Below are 18,995 nucleotides of genomic sequence, written 5' to 3'. Positions count from 1 at the left end.
TGGACACTGTGTTCTCCGGGCTAAAGACCACTCAGCTTGTTAACAGTGAACAGTTCAAAAGCCTACCAGCATCCATGATGGTATAGGGGTGCATTAGTGCACATGGCATGGGTGACCTGCAGATCTGTGAAGGCACCATTAATGCTGAACGATATATAAATATGTTTTGGCAACATATGCTGCCGTCCAGATGACGTCTTTTTCAGGGAAGGCCATGTTTGTTTCAGTAAGATGAAACCAAACCACATTCTGCCTGTATTACAACAGCATTGTTCCATATTAAAAGAGTCCACGTGCTAAACTGGCCTGCCAGCAGTCCAGACCTGTCACCACTGAAAACATTTGGCACATTATGAAATGAAAAATATGACAAAAGAGACCCTGAACTGCTGACCAGCTGAAATCTATAACAAAGAAGAATGGGAAAACATTTTACTTTCAAAACTACAGCAGCTGGTCTCCGCAGTTCCCAAACACTTACAGAGTGTTGGTAACACAGTGGTAAACATGACCCTGTCTCAATGTTTCTGGAATGTGTTGTTCAAAACACATTCAAAATGGTCAAATATTTTTCAAAAAACAATAAAATTTCTCAGTTTCAACATCTGATATGTTGTCTTTGTAGTATTTTTCTTTAAAACATGGTTTACATGATTTTCATATCATTGCATTCTGTTTTTATTTACCTTCTGCATAGCATCCCAACTTTTTTGGAAATGGACTTATAAAATATTTTATTATGTACTTGAGTTTATTTAAATATCAATACTCTTTAACTTCCTCCATACTTTCACTTCTAGCTGAGTAGGATTTTCACACATTACCTGTACTTTCACATAAGTCTCTTCTGCCAAGAAAGATTAAAAGCTAACAACAAACATTCATTTAACCACACAGCGATCACATTTCATTTTTGATTCTTTTTTAATTTAGCTCTGGTCTAGTCTTCAAGTTGAACAAACCTTGAAAAAAGAAAAAAAAACAGAAAAAATGTGGAAACAGATCACTAAAGCTGAGAGAGTTGGACTGGCTAATTACATTTTTCTTTTATGGTTTAACGTAAGAATTCAAATAAAAAGATACAGCCATACTGCAAAAGAATATCAATAAAGGCTGTCCATCTCCTGCGGTTTTCTCTAACCTAACATTCTGCTAATGAACAGATGAAAGCCGGAGTCCTGCTCTTTCTCCCTGTTTTTGTGTGTGGCTTTGCCTCCACGCTCGTTTAATAATAGCTATATGTAATTAGCGTAGCGGCGGGCCGAGCACTCAGAGGCATGGGGAGCCTTCACCTACAAGTCAATACTACTGGCAGCATCCAGCCAGCTAATTACCAGTTGTCATGGAGAATTTCAGACTTTAAATGAGGGAATGGGGAAAATGTGGAGGGAGGAAAGAAAATATCAGAATACCAATTACCGATAAATCAGGGTACTGAGAGAGAAAGAGAGAGAGAGGGGATAGAGAGAGAGAGAGAGTGTCCATCAGAATTCTGACCTGGTGAGGAACTCCACCACAGCATCACCAAGAAACTCCAACCGTTCATTATGATTAATCCTGTCAGAGAAAGACAGAGAGCGCCTTTTAATAACACACACACACAAACAGCCACAGCCATATACAGACTCATATACAGAGGTGTACACACTCAAATATATACAGCACTGCACTGAGGTCAGAGACCACCCTTCAGTTATTTGATTTCCAGTAAAAAAACAGTCATTAAGTACAAGTTATTCATTTTTCAATGACAGAAAAAAACACACACGACAAGAAAAAAACATATATTTAACAGAAAATCTCAATTTTCAGTATTTAGTCTGTCTACTCTGCCTTCATTACAGCTTATATTCTTTTCGGGAGACTTGCTTTTAGTTTTTTTAAAGAAATCTGCAGGGATATTTTTCCACACCTCCGAAGTTCAGTGACAGAAGTTGGTTGCATTTCCTGCCTCTAACTATCCAAGCAATCCCAAACACATTCAGTGATGTTGAGGTCTGGACTCTGGGGTGTTTTTTTTTTTAAGAACACCATCAGACTCTTTGTTTGATTTGCAAATTTAACTTATTGAACTTCAGTTTTGGAATCTCTTCCACTTATTTCTCCTTTTCTTCGACTATCCGCTCAGAATTACCTCCTGAAAAATGAATAACTTGTACTCAATTTCCATTTTTAATTTTAACCAAATGAATAACGGCCTTGGACTCGCACAGCATTCACCTGGAGGGGGTGGGGTCATCCTGTCCCAGCCGTGACATGATGTTAATCAGAGTGTTAATTCCTGACAGGGATGACACAAAAGAAGAAGATATAAACCAACAAACAAAGCCACACAGCTTCACTGGCATCTAACATTCACAACATGTGATCAGCAGCTGCTGTAATGTTGATGTTACTGCCAAGAAAAAAAAAAACAATGTTTACTCTGTCAATAACAAATTCTTGAAGCTGTATTGTGGGATTGGATTCATGAGGTTCCAACTGACCATTTTCATTTTCGTCAAAACTGAGTTATGTACCCAGCAAATCTTTAGAACTGATTATTGACGCTGTGGTGAAAATGTCAGAGAACAAACATTGAAGTCTATGTTTAAAAAAAAGAAAATTAAAATTGCATACCAAGTTGGTTTCACAAGTTTCATCTACAGTCCAATCAGTGAGGCTGACGAATGTGGGAAAGCCAATCAAAAATCATCTTTTAACCATGTCATTAAACTTTTAAGTCACCTAAGGGTTAAGAGCTTGGCTCGGAAGTCGAGTTAAACTAGCTTTTAGACTTTTAAAAATGATTTATTAACAACTGATGTGTGGTAATAGGGTAAATGCATTGAGTCTTAAGAAAAAGGCAATTGTACTATATGAGAGTTTAGCTATTTTGGAAGGAAGATCCTTGATACTCAATATCTCGAAACACTGAATGCAGGGAGAACCTTACAATTCTAAGTTAATGATATAATAACCCAAAACCCATCCAGGTCTTGAGCTCTTGCACTGATACCCTGCTTACTCTGGTGTCATAGAGAGCTTGTGAGTTTGTGCTGAGAAGCTGGTAAGTCCAGTTGGTGGGGTAAAGATTCCTTCACTCATGGAGTGTGCACTTATACAGGACAATGTCTTTAGTGCGCACCTTTCTTCCTCATGTACATATGATGGACTTTCCTGTCTCCATATTTCGGTTGCCGGATGCCGCAGTTGGACAGAGAGTTGCGGGCGTGGTCAGGGTTCATCCCAAAGTTCAGGTGATGACTAGGGTGGGTCATAGCCAGCTAAAAAGAGAAGAAAAGAAGGAAATGTGGAAGCAAGAAACATAAAGTAAAGCTTCAAAAGTCAGTACAATTCCAGTATATAGTAATATATTTATTCTGGTTCTGCATATTTCAGCATCATGTAACATGAAGGACTGGGAGTGAGTCCCTGTTGTAGAAGTAAAAGTGTAAAGCTATAAGCCACTCAAGGTCATGCCTCAGTGAATTACACTGCCTTGGATCGTGCCCAACAATGCTCCTTACTCCTGGTAAAATTACTGTAAGGTCTGTTTCACACATATGAGTGAGAGACGTGGGAAGTCTTGCTTTTTTTTCAGCGCTTGTGTTAACAGCTAAGAGAACAGGCTGCGCGAGCAGGGCACGCCAGAGGAAGGGCTTCGAACCTGTTTTTTGTCCATGTGAATAAGCCATGAAAATCAATGAAAGTTAAACAGAAATTTTTCTGTTCATAATAAACACATCTGAGTTTATGCAACTCTCTGTTAACCCTGTCCCTTAATGCTGAAGCTATAAGCCCTACATTGAAAGAGAGGTCATTTACATATCAGTCTGTAAGCTGCAGTAACAAAAACAGCCTGTTGAATTTCAAAGGATGAAGAAAGGTTAGAAAACAGTCATGTAAAAAAATTATCTATGAGTGCAAAAATAAAACACAACATTCCTTGACCTCAAATGAACCTGAACAAAATGCCAGGAGACACTGGAACCATCTGTGTTCCTGATGGCCTGTGTTGAAATTCGGATGCAGGTCAGGTCACCTCTCCAGAGGTAATAGAATATAATAAAACTGCAATACGGTTTCCACACACTCCCCTAAGCTTTGTTTCATAAATCCAGTCTCTGTGGATGCTGGAATTGAACAGGACACTCAGCAAGGGAGGGATCAGTTTGGGAAAACCTCATTACAAACCCAACTCCTTCTGCTGCTGCACACCTTCAAACCTGTTTTTTTACAACACTGTACACTAAAATCAATTTCAAGCTCCAGTGAAATATTCATTTAAAAAAAACGTCCACATTTAATGCTTATCAAAATTATATTTAATTTTTTTCTTCTTCAAAAGGGGGCTCTTCGTATAATGCAATACATAGGGCCTTGTGAGAATTGCTTTTCTTGATTATATATATATATATATATATATATATATATATATATATATATAGACAAAATGCGACAAAAATGCATACCCTATATATACATATACATACATATATATATATATATATATACACACACACACACACACATTTATATACAGGCCAGCAGTTTCAGGTAATGTTCTCATCAACAATCAAAATGGGGGGAAAATGTGATCTCAGTGATTTTGACTGTGGCATGATTGATGGTGCCAGATGGGCTGGTTTGAGTATTTCAAGAACTTCTGATCTCCTGTATTTTTCATGCACAACAGTCTCTAGAATTTACTCAGAATGGTGCAGAGAATGGCCAGACTGGTTCGAGCTGACAGAAAGGCTACGGGAACTCAGGTAATGACTGTACAGTTGTGGTGAACAGATGGGCTACAACAGCTGAAAACCACATCAGGTTCTTCTGTCAGCAGTCCAGGCTGATGGAGGTGGTGTAATGGTGTGGGGAATGTTTTCTTGGCACTGTTTGGGACCCGTTAATACTCATCGATCTTTGCTGGGATGCTACAGACTATTCGAGTATTTTTGCTGACCATGTTCATCCCTTCATGGCCACAACTTACTCATCTTTTAATGGCTACTTTGAGCCTGATAATGCAGTATGTCACAAAGCAAAGGTCGTCTCAAACTGATTTCATGAACACGGCAATGAATTCAGTGCTCTTCACTGACCTTCCCAGTCATCGGATATGAATCCAATAGAACAGCTTCAGGATTTGGCAGAACAGGAGATTCACAGCATGAAAGTGCACCTGAAAAGTCTGCAGGAACTTCATGATGAAATCATGTCAACATGGACAATGTTGGACAAACATGGACAAACATTTGTTTGACAGCTCCTCAGATTCTGCAGGTTTGCACATCGTGACGTCTTTTGATAGTTCTTATACTGACGATAGAGACATCTAAGTAAGAGCTCTAAGCTAAATATAAACCTTACAACCTTAAACTTTATTAAATGACTCAAAAACAATATGAATGCCTTCACTGATGATCAGTCAGTAAATAATGAAAATGAAAAATTTTCCTGGACGGTGAGTGTAAATCTCAGTCAGTGGATGAAGTTTGTGGGAATCCAGGGAGCCAAATAAGTGGAGCAAAGGGACGAGGTGTACAGTATTAGCAGCTGGTGCAGGTTGTGCAAGAGGTCTGAGCTGGAGGTATGATGAAGCAGCGGAGGTGGGGTAATACTCGCACTACAGAAATGTAGCCAGTTATTGCATCAGCCATTTGGAGTCTGTCACTGCACTAAGACTCCCACAAAGGACAAACGCTGCTCGATTATTTGATTTAATAAAGCACTGCTTGTAACTCATGGCCTCTCCCAATAATCTTTTTGCTTTTTTGGCCAGAACCATGATGAATAAATGAGTATCTTGGGTTGAAATGCAAATAAACAGAAAAACTGTGTGGAGTTGCACAACTTTCCCCTTCCCCGATTAACCAAGAAGACATGTCTGGTGTCTCAAGTCTACATCGAAGCTACAAAGCTAATGTATGTGCTTATACCTCACCAACCGGCATCGTGTAAACTGTATGGCTGAGAGTGTTGGGGTACGTACTCAAAAGAAAATACAATCCTTTACAAATTATGAATCATTTTTCACAAACTGTGATGTGAGAACATGTTACTTTGAGGAAAAAGTAACCTCACTATTCGTTACTTTACTTCTACCTTACTGTCTAAAACATATACAAATCTGCACCAAACTAGTCCACAAAACAGTCCTTTTAAGTCATTTATATTCACAGTGAATATTATTTAAAAGACCTGGCACTACCACTACCACACAGCCAGTAACGCTTGATTACAATTATGCTATTTGAGGCCACTTTCACGCCTACCTTGTTGGGTGCAGACCTCTCAATTCTTTGGTTTGGTTGGTTTTGACAGGTGTACTGTTGATAATGTTATATCGATACATATCAACTCTGAAAACTACTACTAATACTCATTTCCCACTTCTGTGCTCGCTAATTCGACACACACATAGGCTACCATGCACATATTCCGACCACACAGGGAGCAGCAAAACAGCTCCAAACTGTGACACTACCACCACCATGTTTGGCATTTGGGATGAAGTTCTCATGCTGGAATGTAGTGATATGTTTTGCTAAAATGGCAACTGCAGCTGGTTACAGCTTTGCGAGAGGTCTTGGCTGACAAATAGGGTAACAGGCAAACCGCCTGGACATACTTTGGCTTCATGGCAATCCAAAAGAACTTGAGCAAGCAGCTATGCAAAGGTGCTACAGAACAGTACAAACTAATGGTGCTAAAACATCCAAACTGGTAAAACACTCGAAAGATGGACCCAGTACCCAGTATACGCTAAGCTAACCTTAATGAACCACAATAAGGGCCTTGATATTTATTTGTTTTGACAATGAATGCACCTGGCGTTTATTAAAAATGCAGCGCTATGTTATGAAGATCGTTGATGTAGTTTTACTGCTGTGAATCTCACTTTAGTTTTGCACTGAAAAGACAAATATAAGGTCTTTCAGCTTGCGTTGGCAAGTGTTTCAAGCAACTGTATTGGGTGTAAACAGTCACTGTTATAAAAATGAAGTTAATATGCCACTTTTTTTATGCTTCACGATAACTCATTAAAAGTTATCAGGACTGAAAAAACTCATCCAGCAGGCTTATTTATAGACTGTGATCATATTTGTTGCAGGGAGACGTTATTATGCTTGACAGCACACTGTGCACTTCCATAATAGAGCACATGCTGGTGATACATATTATAGTAGCTCAAATCTGATCTTTTTCTCTGTAAGTGACACAGATGTGTATCTGTGTGTCAGTGTGAACAGCAAAAACACACTGAATCTGACATTTTCAATTCTGATTTGAGACGCTTTCATATATGGTACTGAAATCTGATATGTATCCGATCTGCGGCAATGCGACTCTGTCTGAACAGCCAGATCAGAATTCATGCAACTTTTACGTTAATCCAACTCAACATTCGTCATAATTTTGTGCTGCTGTGACCTCAAACATTTGGGCTGATGTTTCCGTACCAAAAAATTCAAAGAGACTCATCAAAAACCCTCCATGTTCCAAGAGATTTAGAAAGAAATGGCTGAACGCAGCCAAAGGTAGACGAGGCTGCAGCGTCAAAGAACAGTTAAAAGTCTGAAAGCAGTTTAAAGAATCCGAGAACAAGTGACCGTGGCCGAATAACGCGCCCTTTTTACAGCAAGCTTGAACACATTCTGAGTGATGAGCACAGCTGTCAGTCAATAACGCTTCATGATGGCTCCTGTGATGGTCAGTTTAGGAGCTGATCTGTTCAAACTGATGTCACATACAGATCACACCTAAAAGATATTGTGAACAGCCAAATTAAAATCAGATTTGGTGAGAAAATCAGACTTTGGCCACTTTTACCTGCTGTGTGAACGTAGCCTTAGATGTTCTTTTTGTTTTTGTTTATGAAAAAGCACACTGACTTGTCCTTGTGTATGAAATGCGCTACATAAATAAACCTGTCTTGCCTTTTGTATGATTTGATAATAAAAATAAAAGTTTCATTTTTAAGAGTTACACTGCTCAATGCCACAACAATACTGGAATCAGCCTGCTATAAAAATAGACAAAATTACAGACAAAATTCAAGCTTCAAAGTTGGCCGCAACAGTTTAAGACAGCATAAAAAATAAACATTTAAACACTGTTAAAACACTGTATATTAAAAAAAACAAAAAAAAAAGAGTAGCGTCATAGTACAGTGCACAACCAAAGAAATAAACTTCAGAGACCAAACATTTGTTGACTGATCGACTACATTTGGGGTAAGGTGGGGGGGGTGGGGGTGTGCGACTTTGATTTCTTTGTGTGTCAAACTATTGTTTTAAAACTGCAAAATACATATTGCATTAAGTGTTAATTATGTACGATTTGTTGACTCTACGACTTGCCTTTCTTCTTGGATATGTCTAGTTTCAGACACAAACACATTCACACACACACACACACACCCACACCCACACACACCCACACACCAGTGAGAATATTTGAAAGCCTGTGTAACACATGCAGAACCAAATTATTCAGAATCCGCAGGGTGTATCCACGCGTGTATGTCTTTCACATCTTCTGCCGTCACTAAAGCTCTACGCAGGATTTTTGCTTTTTGGTGCAGAGAGCGGAGATCCACTGATGCAGAAAGAGAGAGAGAGAGAGAGAGAGAGAGAGAGAGAGAGAGAGAGAGAGAGAGAGAGAGAGAGAGAGAGAGTGTGTATGTGTGAAATCTCCTGGAAGGTGGCGTTTTTTAAGAGGTAAGAGAAGGTGGTAAATACAGATTAAGATGGTAATCTGTCCACACACACAAACACGCACTTGGGGTCATCCAGTGCTCGTTCTGGTGTGAATCAGCTTCATTGATTTTTCAGCTATCAGGCCAAGACAGGCCGCTCAGGCCTCGGGCTCTACGCGTCCCTTTATCTGAACTTCCTCTCCTTTAGCTCTGTTTCTCCTTGCGCTCCAGCTAGAAGAGCTGTGTGTTATATGATCGACTGAGTAACTACTGCTTAGTGAATCTGCTGATTTACCTACTTACGCAATAACACACGAGGGGAGTGCTACACCATGAGATAACTGACAATGGTGTACTGCGGTCGAATAGCACACGTTCACATTAGGAGGCGCTAATGTTGCCTCAAGTTTATCTCATGTGGGTGTGTTTGAGGCTGCTCCTGTTGACGTGAGTGGGCGTGTCCACTGTTGAGCTTCTGACAAGAAAATGGAAAAATATGCACTATATAGAGGATCTCTGGATGTTCACTTTTTGCCAGAAGCAAGAAAAGTACATTGCAAATAAAAAAACACTGGACCACTCATTTCCTATTGCCAATAGGAAATGACTGGTCACCTAGCCAGTGTGAATGTATAATTACATTGTTAAGCTGATAAAGCTGTGCTGCAGCTCACACCCTCACATGGCTTCCCTCACCAAACACAAACGTTGGCTTAAAAAAATGTTCACATTATGACCACATCAGTTATTAAAAAACAGCAAAGACCACACACAGCTACAGTAACAGTAACTTCGCATGGTTACTTTTTAGCCATTTTATATTTTAAATAATTTAAGGTCAGAACTAACTGTTTTTTTTTGGGGGAGGGGGGCTTTTTTTGAGCTTACTTTACTGGGGCTGGAATTATTAGTTAACTAGCTGTCGATAAGTAGGTCACAGATTGCAACACACCACAGGAAGCATAGGGGGCTACCTGGCTTGCATTATTTCATTTAAAATGATCTCTTTAATGCTCTATAATGTGGTCATTCGGACAGGGCGATATAGCTGCTACTGTTTAACAGTGCCACCTAACCCAGAGAAGAAGAAATGGCTTGTCACACAGATGAAACAGACCTCTGTATTTGTGTTACGCCCACATAAGGAACTCTAGTACTAAACCGATTTCTCAATGGGGAAAAATGAAAGCGTTAAAAAAAAAATCCTATGGCATTGTATGCTAAAGAAAAATGTTCCAAAGCCAGACCGTTTTGCCATATTATCCTCCAAATCTCACCAGATCCTCGATTAAAAAGGTTGTGAATGAGTCAAAATACAACTATCCTACAAGCAAGCTAACACTCCCACTGAAGTGACATCATAACACTGGCAAGCTCACCAAATGTGAGCTTCAATCAAACGTGGTAGACTACAGTTTGAAAAGCTTGTTTTGGTATATAACAGTATTAAAATAGCTTGTTGTGGTAAATCTGAAGATCCGGTGACACTAGATGTACACAGGATACAAAGCATAAAACATATTTGGAACAACTACGTGGAATATAACATTGGGGTGAATGTATTGAAGGGGATTTATAATGTATCCAAAGGATTCAGCAGTCAGGAAATACAATACAGATTGGCTCTCGGCAAAAGGATGAAGAAGCTTGCAAAGATCATCACGCAGTGACATGTTTCCCTAAACAAAGATCAGAATTGTCCAGATTATGGTCCTTTCTATGGTTCTTTATGGAGGTGAAAACTGGACAATAAAACAGCAAAACAGGAAAAACACAGATGCAATTGAACTTTTGTTGGCAAAATTTTGTTGGTAAAAACTCGGAAAACTTTGGACAGCAAAGAAAACAAAAGGATCCTTGACCAAATCAAGCCTCACTCGAAGCCCAGATAACCAAATTGAAGTTCTCTTATTTTAGACATAAGAAGCCAATTCATTGGAAAAGACAATAACGCTTGGAATAGTCGAAGGTAAAAGAGGAACAGCACGGCCAGCAACAAGATGGATGGATCAGACAAATCATGAATAAGCCATTAAGAAGCTTGGAGAAATTCTATTCATATAGTTGCCAGGAGTTGGAATTGGCTTGATGGCACTCAATAGCAGTAGTAATAATAATATTAATATTAATAATCATAGCATAAAGTGTCGACTTTTTCTCTACATGTAACTAATGGTAAAAACCTAATAAATATATTGATTTAAACAAGGGAGTGGAGGGAACTGCTTGGCTCTAAAGTCTCAAAGCTGCCTGAGAAAACAAGCAGCCTGGGAGATTTTCAGGACAAGGTCAACTTGCACTACAGCGCAACTGGGGTTTATGCTGGAGTTGCAACATTTTACCAAGAACGATGGGACAAAGAAGAAAAACATGACTCCCAATGAAGAGTGGCACTGTTCTGCAGAAGCTGTTTTGCAGATACACTTTCTACTCCTAATCACTGTTTCCCTGAACTATGCGAGCTCATGAGAAAAAAAAAATCCTTTCTGTAAGATGAAGAGTTTCTCTGAAACCTCAGGTGGGCACAATTCAAGGCCACCTGCCCGCAGTGTTCAGAGGAAAGGTGACTTATGATATTAGCGCTGGCTTTTGGAAGCTTTAATGTGATGGATCTTCATAAAAGTCTTTTCTAACAGTGATTTATGCAGGCAGAGCCGAGGCTGGAACAGCTGTGCTCGCTCGTATTGTGATCATTTCCAATACGGCACCATCAGGCCACACATCTGTCCAGCTCTACCGCTACCGAAAACACAGCTGGCCCTCATATCTAACTCTCTCTCCGTCCACCTGCCTGTAGGTAGAGTCTCTTGCGTTCTATTTTTAACAAACTTGCAGTTCGAGCTTAATGCAATATGATAAAACTTTGCTTTACCGTTTTACCACCACCCCCCAAATCACAAGCACACCATTTATCAGATTAATGTTTTTGTATTTTGATATTATATAGACTGTATTTATTAACACAGAGTTCCCTGTCCAGTAGCCATTAAATGATATATTTAAACCAACACGTTTTATCATATTGCTAATGAGCGCTTTAGGTTTTTTCGTCTGTTCCTCAATCCAGTTATAGCAGTAAAGGTTTATATGTGTGTATTTTACTCTTTAGATTGAGAGAGAGAGAGAGAAGTCTAGCCATTCACCTGCTACAGCAACCAGCAGTTTTAGGGTTAACGCGACTAATAACTACTTTAAGTTTTCAAACAGCATTAGTAAAGTGTTGCAAACACGCCTACCCTGTCTCTAGAGTCACATTTTCTGGTTTAAAATCTTATAAAAACCATCTTCTGATGATGTATTTGGTAACACTATAAGAGGACCCTGTAAAAAAACAACACAATACTTATCTAATAGTAAATGTTAGTTATAATAGTACTAATTCTTGTATAATTGTTGTTTGTACCATAGTGGCATACATGTAATTAAAGCACTGTAATGCACTACAATACTTTCCATAAATGTATTATATTTAAGTGTAATTTTGTATAATAAGTAATATTAATATAATATTTATATTATATATTATATAAAATAGTAATATAATAGTAATATCAATTAATATAATAAGTCATATAATTTAATAAGTAATCTTGTGTATATTTATAAACATCATAAACTCTACAATTAATGATTATTAATGTTTAACAACTTAATGTTTAAATAACTATGATGATTGGCTAAGTAATTACTCAATCATTGTAAACAGGACACAGACGATTACTAAGAAATTCTTCATAATGAATACTGTTTTTATGCAACCAAGCAAATGCTTAATCTTTGATATTATAGAATTGAGTATCAAATAGCTAAATCACTGCTAACAAACTACAATGACTAGGTTTCTACAATGTCACTTAGTAAATGTTTTATTGCGCAAATGGTACCATTTATTAACACTTAATTAACTATTATATCACAGTGTCTATCTGAAAACGATAACAGCTGAGATATAAAGAACAATACATTTGTATTTTTCTAATAATAATAATTCTTATATGTGGAAATGCCACAAGAAAAAAACATTTCTTGAAAATAAGGAAAGTTCTTGAAAGTGGTCTGTACGTTTTGGAATTAAACCCTTCAACTATTAACAAACTATTAGATACTGCTAAAGTTGTAGGGCCTGTTCTTATGAAGTGTTACCATGTATTTTGGAAGTGGAAGGACTTTTTAAAACTACAAGAGTTTAGGGGTGAATACTTCTGGTCAGAAACAGTGTTTTTCACTAGCTGGCAGATACAGAAGGAAGCCAGACTGCTAACATTAACACTAGCCACAAATCATATCTGTGCCTCCATATCAGTGGCTACACTAGCAGTCAGGAATTCTTTATGTCATGTGGGGATTCCCAGTGCTTGGATGATGTTAATCATCATTAATTTATATGGAAAACTAAGCAGTGATGTGATTTTTGGCTATACTGCCCAGTCCTGCCTTCAGCGTTTCCTTGTTTACCTGCAGCAGGCAGCGCTCCTTGAAGGTATATCCGATGAGCTTATCCAGGTGCATCAGACACTGGTGGTAACGGATATGGTGTGTGAGGACTGGAAGCATCATCGCATGCTACACACACACACACACACAGGGAGAGAGAGAGAGAGAGAACACAGAAGACACAGTGAAAAACACAAAGTTACTGAACAGACAAATTGCAACAACCCCCGAAGAACAAGATGGAACCAAACGCGCGCAAAAGCCGCAGAGGCTGAAATCAATCAGCTCGTCATTATTTATTAAGAGCACTTCTGACGGAGAGAAAGATCAAAGCGTGAAACACACAATCTGGGTGTCATCAACAACAGAGGGAGAAAAGAAAAAAAAAAACGGTGGGACGGTGACCGGGGGCTGGAAGGAGAGAAAAATTTCTCTCTCATTCTATTTTTTTTTTTTATGAGCCAGGCTGCACTGTAAAAAACATTTCATATCTTAATTCAGAGCAGTAAGGAAACTTGGCTGCCTTGAAACTGAAGGTTAATGGACCTGTAATAGTAAGTTAACAGAACAATATGTATTCTTTTAACGTCTTGTTTGATTAATTCTACAGTAGCCGAGTTACTGGCTTCCCATAAATAAATCATTTATTTACAGTTAACTTGGGTGTTTGTAGTTTCTATGAGCAGAAGAAGTGAAGGCCACTGAGGTATGTTTGTTTCTGTACATGCTCAGAACATATTTTCTGGAAACTCAGAGGAAAAACAAGGTTTACAAGATTTTACAAAAACTCTTATTTTTTAGAACTGAAAGGGCTTTTTGGTTGCTGAGGTTAAGGTTAGGTTAAGGTTTAGAAAATTCTTATTACATGTAGGTATTTTATACACACACACACACACACACACACACACACCCCGATTGGACGATCGGCCATAACATTAAAACCACCTTGTTTCTACACTCATTGTCCATTTTATCAGCTCCACTTACTATATAGGTGCACTTTGTAGTTCTACAATTACAGACTGTAGTCCATCTGTTTCTCTGCATACTTTGGTAGCCCCCTTTTACCCTGTTTTTCAATGGTCAGGACCCCCACAGGACCACCACAGAGCAGGTATTATTTGAGTGGTGGATCATTCTCTGAACTGCAGTAACACCGATGTGGTGGTGGTGTGTTAGTAGTTAGCAGTGCTGCTGGAGTTTTTAAACACTTCAGTGTCACAGCTGGACTGAGAATAGTCCACCAACCAAAAATATCCAGCCAACAGCGTCCTGTCTGATCCACTCGTACAAGCACAACATGTCACCAGTGTCACTGCAGTGCTGAGAATGACCCACCACCCAATAAATACCTACTCTGTGGTGGTCCTGTGGGGGTCCTGACCAACAATGCTAGCATTAGCATGCTAACAATAATCACCAAAATCAATCATTTCATTGTACTGACAACGAGTGTTTGAGGTTTGTCGTCTAGCTATTCCACTGCTACAGCACGAATCGATAATCAGTGTTGGGGTTAATGTGACTAATTAGCCAAGCCAAAAGGATCATCTGTTGTAATCATGCCTACTTGTCTCGTACAGTGGTGCCGCAGTGGACTCTAGAGTGACATTTTCCTGTTTAAAGACCACCCTCTTCTGATGATGTATTTGGAAACACTATAACAGGCCTCTATAAATAGCTAATTAATGTTATATCATATCATAGCATTATCCCTCCTCCACCAAACTTTACAGTTGGCACAATGCAGTCAGGCAGGTAACGTTCTCCTGGCATTCACCAAAGTCATCAGGCTGCCAGATAGAGAAGCATGATTCAACACTCCACAGAATACGTTTCCAGTGCTTCAGAGTGCAGTGGGGCTGTGCATAAACACCACTCCATCCCATTTCGTGAAGCTTCTGATGTGCAGTGCTTTTGCTGATGTTGCTTCCAGAGGCAATTTGGAACTCTTTGGTGAGTGATTCAACAGAGGATAGACACTGTGCACTTCAGCACTCACCAGCCCCAGTCTGTGAGTTTGCGTGGTCTACCACTTCGTGGCTGAGCTGTTGTTGCTCGTGGATGTTTCCATTTCACAATAATAGCACTTACAGTTGACTGGGGCAGATCTAGCAGGACAGAAATTTCACAAACTGACTTGTGGCAGAGGTGGAACCTTATGACAGTGTCATGTTTAAAGCCACTGAGCTCATCAGAACGACCCATTCTACTGCCAGTGTTTGTCTATGGAGACTGCAAGGCTATGTGCTTAATTTCAACCACATTAGCAAAATGTGCGGCTGAAACAGACCTCAATAATTAAAAGGGGTGCCCTTTTGTCTATATAGTGTGTGATATATTTGTCTATATACATACAAATACATATATATATACATATATATATAACACAATATATATATATATATATATATATATATATATATATATATATATATCTCGCTGCTGTCAGAAGAAAACCTCTCCATTTTTGCAATTTTTGACAAATGCCTGATGTCCTTTACATTGTGTATACATCGTATGAAGAATGGACCAAAAGAAACAGCCCAAAATGACTCAAAAAAAATTCTGGTTGCATTCACTTACATTAAAAGTAAAGTAGGTCTTTTCCTTTTCCTGTAAAGTTACCATTTTGGAGATGAGATTTTCTTTCAACAGCGATATATATAAAAGACATCGGACATATCATTACAAATATTTACAAAGATCTAAAATTTAAATAAGACTTTTTTTTCTGTGGTCACAATGATTTTCAGGTTTGAAATTATTTTTTAATCTTGAGATCAATATTCAAGGCAATTCTCAGTATGTTGTGTTTTAAAAATGAATGATTGTTCTATAGAGCACTAATGACATACTACAGAGTGGTTTTGAGTGTGGGTGCACTCACAGCAGAAGCCCCAGATGCCTAGTTTTGACAGAAAATGATAGAAGCCAGGAAGAGAACAAGAGGCATATCGTGATGGTGAAACAGTTTTGCATTTCCACAGACTGCTGCGAATGTTCATTCCATTAATACTGAAATGAATCTGTTATACCTTTCATTATATGTAAGATACATACACATTTTAAGGCACAATTACAGTTTATTAGCTAAATTTAACATATTGGAAAAAAAACACAAAATGTGGCCTGAGCAAAAACATGTCATTGGACCAGGGCCGTTCAAACCTTCTCATACGACTGCGAGTGTACGTACCTGGCACACATCAGAGCGGATTCCGGTCTTCCAGAAGCCTTGGCTGCTGAGCTCCACTGTAACCTCTCTCCTCATTGAGTTCTTCTGCCTAATCTTCTGCAGAGCCTCCTGCAAATTACATTACAGGTTATTAAAATGCACAGCACACACACGCTTGCTTGCATTGCTATCTTTCCAAGAGTCTCCACTGAACAGTCTATCACTGTAGTTAGAAACTGCTAACCAAAGATTAAACTGGGCCAGAATGACCCAGAACACAAGTAGAAAACTTCTAGTTTTGAAGTTTTCTGATTTCTAATGGAGTTTTTTGGTTTTAGCTGCAGTGTGGCTGAACCGCATTCACTGCGGCTGGAGCACAGAAAAAATAAGGACCAATCATGTTCCACAGGAAAAATGTAAGTGAACTTGAAAACAAAACTGGCCTTTTTTATCTCGTTAGTCCAGGTTTTTGGTCATATTAAGCATCATCCTATCAAGTAAAAGACAAAGTTCCTGTTTTCTGTAATCTTTCATCAAAATACAGGGTGTCCCAAAAAAACTGACATAATTTTGTAGTCTAATAACAGCCAGTTCTCCCTCAAATGATCATAAATTTTAACAAAATGTGTAAAAATTTTTAGTTTAATTTTTAATGTTTTTTTTTTCAGGTTGAAGAATGGCGTTCACTGGAAATGAAAAGGAAGAATGTGTTAGAATATGCTCGAACACAGTCAAACAAGAGTGTGCAGCGAGAATTTTTGAGAAAATTCAATAAAAACGCACCAACTGGAAAGCAGATTTGGACATGGCACAAAAAATTCAAAGAGGAAGGCTGTCTATGCAGGGCAAAGGGAGCTGGACGGCCACCAGTATCGGAAGATATTACATTTGTGAAGCTTTGTGAAATCGGTTAGAAAATCTACATCCCTCTGAACTTCTGTTCAAATTTTGCTAAATAAATCTTGTATTGTTCAACATGAAGCCTATTTAATTTCTTTTGCCTGGGACATGTAGTTACTCAGATATTCACATCTCAAATGATGTCAATTTATTTGGGACACCCTGTATAATGACTTTTATCTGCTTCTAAAATGTCTTCTGAATTTAGATTACATCACCGTGCACCAGCAAGTATGGAAAAATAATATTTGCCAACTATATCATGTTCCGCCTCCCTCACCCTGTCCATAGAGCGGGTGAGAATAATGCTCATTTCTGCTAGCACCTCTATGGGACTCTAGTAGCATGTAAGCCAAACTAAACCAAAAATTAACAAATTAAATAAGGACTTTACTACAATTCTTGCAGAGTTTAAATACAACGAGAACGATGATGTACTCCTTTATTTTCCCCGGAATCCTTAAGCTTTCTTTGAAGGCCTTGAAAGGTGAGGTCCTTCACTAATAGAATCAGTGTAAACTCTCATGTATAAAATGTTATATAAATAAAAGTTCAACGTCAACTGTGCTGTTGAGTTCATGAAACTTTTAATGATGTATGCACTGATCTTTAACTCAATCCAACCCCCATAACAGCCACATCTGTTTATCAGACTATGTGTAAATGGAGGCAGCAGTCTAGCTACTTGGTTAGCCAATGTCTATAGCCAACAGCTGTCAGGAGTTCCACCACCTAAATATCACTGTAACCCCAGATGCTAAGCTTAGCCTCAGTTTCTGAAAGGAAGCAAGAAGTCTGAATGTTCTCATCAGTGTAGGTATCGCTGGTCACACACACTAATATATATTGAGGTGATGTGTGTATGTGTGTTGGGGGGTGGGGGGTCCCATGGTCTTCTAAATGTGTGTAATTGCTTACCTAACCAAAACATACACTTACATCAGTCTCCTAATATTCTGATAAGCACAAATGATTGACATCCCTCAGTCCAACAATCCCAGCCTGCTTCACCACATCAGCAGGAGCGGGGAGTAATGAGTGAAACGAAGCTGTTGTAGACTATCCCCACTGTGTCCACTCACTAAACACATCCTCCTGCTTTTACATGGCAAGGTCTTCAAGAAGTAAAGCTTCTCATCCGCTTTACTGCTAGATGAGCATCCAAGGAATGCTGGCATGGCCGGCTGAACAAATGGACGGAAGGATTGACAGATGGACGGACAGATGACAAGCAGATAGATGAACTAGCTTGACAGTAACATTCGCTAGCTTTCGCTTGGTCGTTAGCCTTCACTCTGACGAATTTGAACACAGACACTGTAGTTGAACACATTTTTTTTTAAGCTGGGTGGGCGGGACAACCCACACCAGCCCTGAGATTCGTGAGGATACTGCTTATGGACGCACTACTCAAGAAAAATGTTGGCAAAATATATAAATTTTTTGGACATCGAAAAGTAATTCACAGGACATACTTTGTACAACTGTACTGTGATCTCACAAGAGTAAGATTAACCTACGTAGAAAGAAAACATGGATTTAGTTCCCTGGGGCTGGTTGCACCATCAGTCTTAACTAAGATGGTCTCAACTGTGAAGTTGGTTATAGCTAAGACCATTTTTCAGAGAGGACTTTACATCCATTGCACCAATCAAAGTTACGCCTAGGTGCAACTAAGGTCAGTCTTAGCAGGGTGTGTTCATTTAAAAAACACATGCAACACTGGCAGCTAAGTTACTAAGCAAAACGGCAGCATGTACATACTTACTACTGGCAAAATTACAAGCATAAACTTTT

At 38.9% G+C, this 18,995-nt stretch overlaps 1 protein-coding gene across 4 annotated transcripts in view; it reads right to left on the bottom strand.

Annotated features, from left to right (window-relative positions):
- drosha (drosha ribonuclease III) overlaps window positions 1-18,995 on the bottom strand; it is a 231,618-nt gene that overhangs the window by 159,620 nt on the left and 53,003 nt on the right. For all 4 annotated transcript variants that reach the window (XM_036572116.1, XM_036572118.1, XM_036572114.1 and 1 more), the window contains 5 exons: window positions 16,320-16,427; window positions 13,142-13,249; window positions 3,128-3,266; window positions 2,221-2,281; window positions 1,498-1,557 (listed from right to left, as the gene is read on the bottom strand). In XM_036572116.1, the coding sequence (XP_036428009.1) occupies window positions 1,498-1,557; window positions 2,221-2,281; window positions 3,128-3,266; window positions 13,142-13,249; window positions 16,320-16,427 (476 nt within the window). The remainder of the gene's footprint in view (window positions 1-1,497; window positions 1,558-2,220; window positions 2,282-3,127; window positions 3,267-13,141; window positions 13,250-16,319; window positions 16,428-18,995) is intronic.

This window comes from Colossoma macropomum, unplaced genomic scaffold (genome assembly GCF_904425465.1).
Source record: "Colossoma macropomum unplaced genomic scaffold, Colossoma_macropomum, whole genome shotgun sequence".
NCBI lineage: Eukaryota > Metazoa > Chordata > Actinopteri > Characiformes > Serrasalmidae > Colossoma > Colossoma macropomum.
This window is presented reverse-complemented; position numbering and strand designations above follow the sequence as displayed.